Source organism: Arachis ipaensis, chromosome B03, assembly GCF_000816755.2.
Source record: "Arachis ipaensis cultivar K30076 chromosome B03, Araip1.1, whole genome shotgun sequence".
Taxonomy (NCBI): Eukaryota; Viridiplantae; Streptophyta; class Magnoliopsida; order Fabales; family Fabaceae; genus Arachis; species Arachis ipaensis.
Window position 1 is genome coordinate 43508361 of NC_029787.2, and position 9570 is coordinate 43517930.

Here is a 9570-nt window from a genome sequence, read left to right on the forward strand (position 1 = left end):
GCTACATCGACTTTCACGGGCTTTCCCACCGCAGCGGCAATCCTCAATATAGCCTTCTCATGGTAGTAACGAATCCCTAAGCCGTAAAAGCGTACCCATATCATGGTGGATCCAAAACCCTCCTCCTCTGAATAGAACTCAGGTGACCATGGCTTTACAGTAAGATAGAACCCAGATATCATCCAAGGACCACCAAGTAATACCCTCTCCCGATCTTCGAAAGCATCAAACTTCACCAGAAAATAACCATTTCCTACATCCAGAACTTGAAACCCACCCTTCAATCTCCACATCATACTCAACTTATGCACCATCGCCGTGTAACTCATATGCTTGCCCAAGACTTTGACGACGATCGCTTCCTTATATGGTACAGATAACGCCGCCAGCCCTTCTTCTGAGAAGATGACCCGAGGAGGATGCGAATCCCCGTGGTTCCCTTTGATCACCTTGGCTAGTCTCTCTCCATCTAAAGCCTCATTCCAAAGCATAGGAGACGGAGACTTCCGTCCAGTCACCATGTCGCGGAAAGAAACCTTTTGAAAGCTATGTTTTTCCTTAGAAACCCTAGTACCCTCCTCCTTCTCACCAGATACAAACCCCCTGACGCTCTCCCCCTTAGTTTTACCGCCGGCATTACCGGTTACCTCACTGTGTCACCCTCTTCGTGAACCCCCCACTCACTCCGTCACTCATACCTAAACCCTAGCAGAAAGAGTACAGCAAGAGTAATTTAATTTATTTTTAATATATATTTTACGAAATTCGAATTCTATATTTCTCTTTCTTTTCTTCCTCCCCCGGCCCCCTCTCTTGGCTAGTTCAGTATTTCTTCAAAACTAATAACAGTTAGGGAAGGGGTGTCGAGTTTAACAGTAAAGTAGTTTATAGGGTGGGCCACTTGTGCCCTAAGGTCCACGCCACGCGACTCCCTGCGGTGAATCTTGAAGTTTTCCGCACTGCCCCCTCCCTCTTCTCTTTCTTCAAACCGGTAACTGCTCTCACTCGCTCTTATCTGTGTGCTCCTCCTTCTCCCTTCCATTTCCCTTCTTTTCTTTTTCTCTTTCTCAACGATCTAAACTTCAACACACACTTGCTGCCTTCTCTCTCTCTCTCTCTCTCTCAATTCCCGCTCCCTTCTCAGGTAAACCCACTTCTTCCTACTCCATCCTTTTCTTTTCTTTTCTTTTTCTTTCTTTCTTTCGTAATATCCTGTTTTTCTGCCTGACAAGTTGAAAAAACAAATATATATATATTTTCTTTTTCTTTTAAGGAAATTTTGTCTACTGAGTCAGGACTTTCTTTTTTTCATTTTTAAAAATGGTTATTGTTGACATGCAATTGGTGACTTTAGCTTACCGTGCTGAAATGTACTACTAAACTACACCACTAGGGTTTATTGAATGAATTAAATGGGTACTGGAGCAATCGGAGGGAGCCGTTTCACCAATGGGGAAGCTGAGAACAGTGTTCACAAGCAAGCTGAACAAGCTCCCATTGAACGGTTTGTAGGTAGAAGCCAAGACTTGCTCTCTGATGGAAGCAATGCAGTAACGGTAGACCCTGGAGAACAGTCACGCCCACCCGTAGCCGTAAGTCTCAAGCTTGACTCCGTAGTTTGCATTTATACTATTCTTGATTCACTGTATAATGCCACTTCTAAGACATGGCTTGTTTCTATATGTGGTTTGGTTGTGTTGTTTAGCCTGCGAAGAGCCACCAGAAGGATCTAACATTTCAGGATATGTATCTAAACGAATGTGCGTTCGATGATGAGGACGACGATGACAGTGATTGGGAGCCCTTTCAACTGCCACTTAGCAGCAGGGTCGAAGTTATCAAGTGGTTCTGTAAAAATTGTACAATGGCTAACCTTGACGGCGTCGTTCTTTGTGATGTATGTTTGTTATTGTGGGTGTTTTCATAGAGTAGAAACTACCTTGTCCAATGCTTGTTTGTTATTGATCATAACCTGTGCAGTATTCTGTGGTAAAACTGTTTAAGTTTTAATCTATTCATTCCCGTTACTTATTATTATTTTGTGAATAATTATATCTGCCTTCTATGTTGAATTGTGCAGATATGTGGGGAGCATAAGGATTCTAAAATCGTAAATTTTGGGTTTTTCGCTTCTTCCTTAGCAGATGATGATGATCTGACTGGGGTCCAGCCAAAAATAAAAGGGCTAACAGGTGTGTGTCTGGCTGATAAGTTGTTAACCATAAACTTACACCCAAGTCAAAACTTCTTTCCATACACTTTTCTTGGGCATGTTTATGGGAGGAATGAAGTTAAATTGTCATTCTCCAGCTTGTAATTGGTTGTGTTAATCGCTAGTTATTTTGCCTTTCCCAAGGATGTTTTATGACTAGTTTGTGAACTTTATTTTAATATCATTAAAATTTATAATCTTCCGGTGGTTGCAAATCTACACTTTTTTTGCACTGAGATTGGGGTGGAGTGAGGTATGATGGAATGCCTAGGGTTAAACCAGTAGCACTCTAGAAATTTAAGCAGGGATAATGGTTTACAAGGAGATATGATATGCAACCAGTGGTGGTTTGGTTTTATGGTTAACAAATAGTGAATATAGAAGAAAACAGGTTATTTAAAAGATTCTGAAAAAGTGTACAGCTGTAAAAAATTCTTTGTATAGGCTGAAATGCTAGCTAATAGCAATCCTAGTCATTAGCTATAGTTAAGTCTGGTTAAGATGCCTTGAATAAATAGAAACTGAAGACATAACTATAGATGCTGATATATTGAAAATCTTCTAACCTTTTTTAGCATTACTAAAAACTTTAATTCAAGAAAAGACATAATTATGGTGCTGCAAATGTGGAAATGTTGATGGCTTGTTTAAATGTCTCTTTTAAAAAAATATGATATGTAGTTTCTTGTTCTGTTATGATATGATATTATACCCCAAGTTCATTTTTGTTTTATCCTTTCGTTGTAGATTGTGGCTCACAGGATTCAGAAACAATTAGTTCTACAGCAATAGGCTTTGATGAGAGAATGTTATTACATGCAGAAGTATGTTTCTGGTTTTCATTTCTGCCCTTTTGTTGCACTTCGAAGTTGATGCCATGCTTCGTTTCTAGCCTACTAGTACATTAGTCCTCATCAGTTTGGGTTAAATATATAGCCATACACAATTCATTTTATTTGCAATAAAATGAAATTGCTTGCTTCATGGTTCGTGTTTTGTGCTATATGAAAATGTTGAATTATAGACTAGTTTATTTGTGGGAAGTTTTCAATCAACAGTATTGTGAAATTCTCATTTTACTTTCTATGGTGATTCCGAATCCTTAAACTTTCGTTTGCCTAGGTGGAGAAGAAATCTCGGAGAAGAACTATTCGTATAAGGAAGTTAAAGGGTTTGGATTTTGGAAACACTAAAAATGGTAGAAGGGAACTTTCACAATACATTTTGGATAGAAAAACTTCTCATAATGGTGGATGATCTTTTGGATGCAATCTTATAAAAAATTTCACTTTTAACTATCTAACAAGTTTCTGAAATTTGAAGGAAAGAAAGGATTGCCAAAATATGGATCTTTATTTTTTAGGAAGAGAATCTGCATCATTGGCAATTGTTTTACCAACAAATGTATTGTACCCTACCTTGTCAATCTATTTTATTCTCTACGTTATTCATCTTAAAGACATCCACAGAACATAAGTCATTTCTTCTGAAAATTGTCATATGGGACTCACAGAAATTTGGCATTCCATTGGCCTCAAATGGGGCCTAAAAATGGGTTGCTCCTTAGTTCATGCTTAATTTGTGCAAAATTGAGGTGCTAGCTATGGGTACTTGACAAAGAGCGACTGAGTAATTGAGAGAGACATCAAAGAAGATGCAGTAAATCTATTGACACAATAGTTTAGGTAGTGGCTTCTTGGAGCAATACTTGACCATCCACCATAGTTTTCAAAGTGTCTTAACCCCCTCGGTGTCTTCATCATAGTGTCAAAATCATTCTTACACTGACGAATAACTTATAGCATATAGGAATAGTATTTTTACAAAGTAATCTATTAGATTCAAAGTGAAGGGAAAGACTATTATAGCTTATAGGAATAATACAATGATTGAAGTGGTCAGTGGTCACCATTTGTCTTAAAGGTTATTCATTTGAGCCATGGAATCAGCCTGTTGTGAGTGCATTTGGGTCTAGTCCTTACCTCAACCTACATTAGCAATGTACAGTTGGGGTTAACTATATCATTTTCCTTTCATAAAAAGAGGAAATGGTGTCACAAACTCACAATGAGAAGAGGAGAATAGATCCTCCTAACCAAGGGCGTACTGTCTGACCCTCAAAACTTTGCACTTGTTTTTATGTCATATTAAGTTTGGCAAAAGAGTGTATTTGTTGTGATAAATTAGTCAGCACGTAACTTGTAAGAACCACTTGTGTATTGAGAAGTTCTAAATTAAATAGTTATGATTTAGTTTATGGAATTTGAATGACTAGTATGATCTGCCTCAAGTTATAGTGGGTTAGTATATAGTGTGGCCATTTTCATCATAAAAAGTGCGGTACCTCTCATAGCCTGTGGTGTCTAATGTTTGTTGTTATTCTGTTTTTTGTCCTTTCCTTCCTTTCCATTTTTGGATCTCGGAAAAAAGATAGATTGCTTGAGCCATGGTCTCTACATTTTGCAACAATAACGTTTGCATGAATTCTGAAAGCCATTTGTTGCACCTTATTTATACCAAATAATAATTTTTGTTGGCTCTATGCCTTCATATTTTTCTTGATGAGATAGTGTACTTCCTGGTGGTTGTCTCGTTTGCTGCATAGGTTGAAAAGAAACCGAGTCTTCATCCTGAAAGGCCAGATCGTCTTCGAGCCATTGCTGCTAGTCTTGCTAGAGCTGGTAATTATCTGCTGTAAAATTGTTTGTCATCCATTTTCTCTAAGAAACAAAGTTTATTGCATAGCATTATTGCCTTATTTACTTTCAACTTTTATTTTATGTTTGATAGTATTATCGGTCAAGTAATCAATGAGGAATAATTTGAGTCATGCAGGTATATTTCCAGGAAGATGCTTTGCAATTCCTGCTAGAGAAATAACTCGAGAAGAACTTGTTATGGTAATTGACTTCCACATTTCTTGGATGAATAGGAATGTTGTCATAGGTACATTTCTATGCATTGATATATTTAGTGATGAACGAGACAGAATAGGACCACCAAAACAAATGCAGTCAATAAGTCAATGTTTGGACTTACTTTTAGTGGTAAATTATGGGGGGGAATTTGGTTTATAATAGAGAAGCTGCCTGTTCAAGAATAATCTTTTGAAACTCCAGTTTTCCATTAATGTCTCTTGTGTTCCCCCTAATTGGGAATCAATTGAGTACTTTGAAACATGATCCAAGTTTAACCCTTTTACATATTATAACTGAAGGTTCATTCTTTGGAGCAAATTAATTCTGTGGAAGTTACAAGCCAGGCATTTTCTAGGTATGACAATATTTTTGTCTCTCTAATTATCTTTCCCTTCTGGTTACCCCTCTGTAAATTAGCCAAAATTGCCTTTTGACTTGCTAATTAATGAAATTCTCTTTTCAAGTTATCATCCTTCCACCTCCTAGATCCTAATCCACTAACTGGACAGAAAATTTAGTGAATCTTATTAAATGTCTCGGCTTCAGTATGCAGTAATACTCTTGATTTTTCTTTATACAAGTATTTTCATTTTGATTAACATCTCGTGTGATTGCAGCTATTTCACTCAAGACACATATGCCAATGAGCATTCCGCCCTTGCTGCTAGGTTGGCTGCTGGGTTGTGTGCTGATCTGGCATCAGCAATTGTTTCTGGCCATGCCAAAAATGGATTTGCTTTGGTATGAATCATTGAGTTGCTGCCAATAGCTGCCATTTCATGTCAGACAATTTAAGTTTTAATGTTGATTTAACTGTTTTCAATTAAATCAGGTTAGGCCTCCTGGTCATCATGCTGGTGTAGCACATGCAATGGGGTTCTGCCTTCACAATAATGCTGCTGTAGCAGCATTGGCAGCTCAGGCAGCAGGGGCTAGGAAGGTGCTAATTTTAGACTGGGTAATGACGATTCTGTGTCTTGGTCTAAACAATTTTTTTTTTGACTTTTTGAAGGCATTATTGGCCATTCATTGTTGTCAAAGTATTTGTTGATTCTCTTTCGTGTTTGTTGCAGGACGTTCATCATGGAAATGGTACACAGGAAATTTTTAATAGAAACAAATCGGTGAGCTGTATATAGTTATTTTTCTTATTTGTGTTTTTCTGTACTTGTTATTGCTGTGAACTTTTAGCAACATGATAATTGTGCTCCTTTGTTTTTTTTTTCCAATTGAAATATTTGGACTTCATCATTTTGGTATTTTATTTTAATTCCTAACTTTTTAGCAACTCGTTTGTGCTTTTAGTGGTGCTAATGAGTTTTTTTCTTTTTTGTCATGTAGGTCTTGTATATATCATTGCATAGACACGAGAGAGGTTTGTTTTATCCTGGTACTGGAGCTGCTGATGAGGTACTTGACTGTAGAATTCTTTTTTTGAAGTTTCAGCCAGGTTTACTGAAGAAAAGTATTACATTGCATTAGTCATTTGTGTCGTGATCACAGAAGCCTTTGGAATGTGTTCTACATGAGTGATGTTCCATGAACTAACTGTCCCAAAAGGATAAGTTTATAAATGAAAGCACATGAATGGTTTTATATATAACATTCCTTATCTTGTAACAAGCAAGACCCCATTGGGCATGAAGCAAGGACAAAGGTTATAACATCACCTTAGCTTTTGCTAAATTTAAAAGAGTAGGTGAACAACTTGGTCATAGAGATGACTTGTGAACTTGAGCAAAAAAGCAGTCATTAGGTTAATACACACCACTACCTTTATATCTAACAAGATTCTTACTCATGGACTTATGATCTGATAACGGTACAGTTGCTATTGCTATGTGCCCTTGGCAAGATGAATTTTCTGTTGGGACTTCATCATTTTTTATTTTCTGTTCTGAACTCCCCTTGCAGCCTTCTTTTTTTTTGAAATGTTATGCATCTTTAAAAGTTTTATTGGTTAGTTTTTCTTGCTTAATTTTGATAGACAATTGGCCTCTATATTTATTATTTAACGAATTATAGCAGGAAAGCTGGCTATTTGTTTGAAATCTGAGAAGTGATCTTTAGTCTGTTTTCTTTATTTCAGGTTGGTAGTAGGGGTGCTGAAGGATTTTGTGTAAATATTCCATGGAGTCGAGGAGGAGTTGGTGATAATGATTATATTTTTGCATTTCTGAATGTTGTCCTTCCTATAGGTTAGTACATCTTGTGGCATATGGGAGGTATATTTGATTTCTTGTAGGTAGCATGGGCAATAATTTCTTAGCTGTGCCTTTTAGAAAGTGAAGTGATGAATATAAATCTACTTTAAATAAACACATTTTGTGTTTCTTAGATTGCCTGCTCCTCCTATCTTTTAAATATAAATCATTCGCTGCTTAAAATAATAACGGTTCTTTTTTTCCCCAGCTTCTGAGTTTGCTCCAGATTTCACCATAATATCCGCAGGTTTTGATGCTGCAAGAGGTGATCCCCTAGGATGTTGCGATGTAAGGATTTTGTTATTCAAGTGTTTATCTTTTGTTTTGTGAAACACATAATTTGGCTATTGTTCTCAGTGGTACCATGCAACAAAATTACTCATTATCATATATAATCAACCTAATACTCATTTTCCTCTTAACAATCTTGTGCTTTAGTTTCTATTAATTAATTCCATTCAAAATACTTGAATTGACATAACCAAATTCAAGTATAGTAAATTTAATTCTATGATGCAGGTTACTCCGTCAGGCTATGCACAGATGACACATATGTTGAACACCCTTTCTGGTGGAAAAATGCTTGTTATTCTCGAAGGCGGGTATGTAGCTTAAAAGCCTTTCATAACTGTTCGTTATTTGGCTGTATTTCACTCATAGTTAATATCGACCACCGATCGCAGCTACAATCTTCGTTCCATATCTTCATCTGCCACTGCAGTAATCAAGGTGAATTCTTTTACTGTTTTATTGTTTACAGTGATATGCATTCTTGAGGGGTTCATTAATTCTTTGTCATGTATATATGAATCTGTTGTATAATGGTGAGAACAATACATGGCAGCTTATTTCTCCTTGAAATTTTTGTTCCTGGCTTGGCTTATGTGGGAGTAGGTATTGCTGGGTGATAGTCCTGAATGTGAACCGGAAAACAGCCTTCCTTCTGCAGCCGGCCTGCAAACTGTCATGAATGTCCTCAAAATTCAGAAGAATTATTGGCCATCCTTGGGACCCATCTTTACTGATGTGCAGTCACAATGGAGAATTGAGTATCGCAGACTAAAGAGTGAGGAACTGCTTGTGATTTGTATTTTTTGACTTTACACAGCCGTGTTTCATTTAGTGAAGCTTCACTTATGAAATGCCTTCATACTACTAATTTATTGTTAATTTTTGCAGGAAAACGTGTCAAGAAGCAGCGCAGAGTCCTGGCTCCTATGTGGTGGCAGTGGGGTAGAAAAAGTTTCTTGTTCCATTTCTTGAATGGCCACCGTAGTGTAAAATCAAAATGATTTTGTTGGCCTTGTGGATCTGAAGATTTGATATACAAGTGTACCTTGTAATTGTTAGAATCTTGTATATTCCTTCTTTGTTAGGACAATGAGTTCTGCTTTTACCATGATCATAACATTGCAAATGAAAAGTTTATGGCCTTTCATGTTGGTGGAAGGATGGGAAAGAAGTTTATGAGTTAACAGTTAAGTCAACAAATTACAGAAAGGGACTACTATTATTTCTAATGCCCTTGCATGAGTTTTTAGTATTTACCAAACATAGGAAGATTGAGATTGAGAGACATATACTAAATTAAATATTTGTATTGTGTTTGGTGTAAAGTGTAAAAATTAAAATATGTTTCTGCATTCTGTACAAATAAAATTACTTAAACACCCTTAATATTGAAATATATTTTACTCATCATCATAACAACACCCCCCAACCCTTCACCCTCCATCAACACTGCAACCCATGGTATTGCCACCACTCCTAGCCACCGTCACTACCGTATTTGCCTTAGTCACCTCCCTCTCACTGTCTCTTTAAATCTCTCTATCTCAATTTCTGTTTTCCCTCTCTCACTCTCACTGTCTGTCCAATCTCACCAACGATGGTAGTAGCAGCATCAACTTTAATAATCTGAGTGGTGGCGGCACTGGCCAGGCAAAACTGCTCAGACTGGAACGGAGCAGAGGGGACACGTGGTGAGGTCTGGTCGGTGGAGATTGCATTCGAGTGTGATGTGGAGAAGGCCTTTACACATTTCGTGAATGAGGTTGGTGGAGATGGGGAATTTGAGGAGGATTTTGTAGAGAGGTGGTCATGTATGCAAAACCAGATGTGGCTGCTGCAATTGTCGAATATGGTGCTGATCACCATGGATTTGGAGGGGCGAGGTGGTGCCATGATGGCTGTGGTTCTAAAGTGTTAGCAGTGGCAGAACTGCAGAAGGACTAAG

The 9570-nt window shown here is 37.6% G+C and overlaps 1 protein-coding gene across 4 annotated transcripts; it reads left to right on the forward strand.

The window, feature by feature from the left end:
- Nucleotides 794–8854, forward strand: LOC107630414 (histone deacetylase 15). 4 transcript variants are annotated; one of them, XM_016333526.2, is made up of 18 exons: nt 796–991; nt 1394–1592; nt 1706–1897; nt 2081–2192; nt 2960–3036; nt 4818–4893; nt 5048–5112; nt 5430–5485; nt 5748–5871; nt 5963–6088; nt 6204–6254; nt 6472–6540; nt 7220–7328; nt 7543–7622; nt 7854–7936; nt 8018–8063; nt 8229–8400; nt 8514–8854. In XM_016333526.2, the coding sequence occupies exons 2-18, from the start codon at nt 1413–1415 to the stop codon at nt 8624–8626; spliced, it is 1731 nt and encodes a 576-aa protein (XP_016189012.1). In that variant the 5' UTR covers nt 796–991; nt 1394–1412; the 3' UTR covers nt 8627–8854. The 4 variants fall into 4 exon arrangements, with proteins under 4 accessions (XP_020974500.1, XP_016189012.1, XP_016189011.1 ...); XM_016333525.2 differs by having other exon boundaries at nt 797–1144; XM_021118841.1 differs by lacking the exons at nt 8229–8400; nt 8514–8854 and adding an exon at nt 8179–8208 and having other exon boundaries at nt 794–1144.

Bases quoted from the DNA above. Each gene is read 5' to 3' on its own strand.
- LOC107630414 (XM_016333526.2), top strand. From the start codon at position 1,413: ATGGGTACTGGAGCAATCGGAGGGAGCCGTTTCACCAATGGGGAAGCT. The intron at 1,898-2,080 runs GTATGTTTGTTA...TGAATTGTGCAG, and splicing joins ACGGCGTCGTTCTTTGTGAT to ATATGTGGGGAGCATAAGGA. The intron at 6,255-6,471 runs GTGAGCTGTATA...TTTGTCATGTAG, and splicing joins TTTTTAATAGAAACAAATCG to GTCTTGTATATATCATTGCA.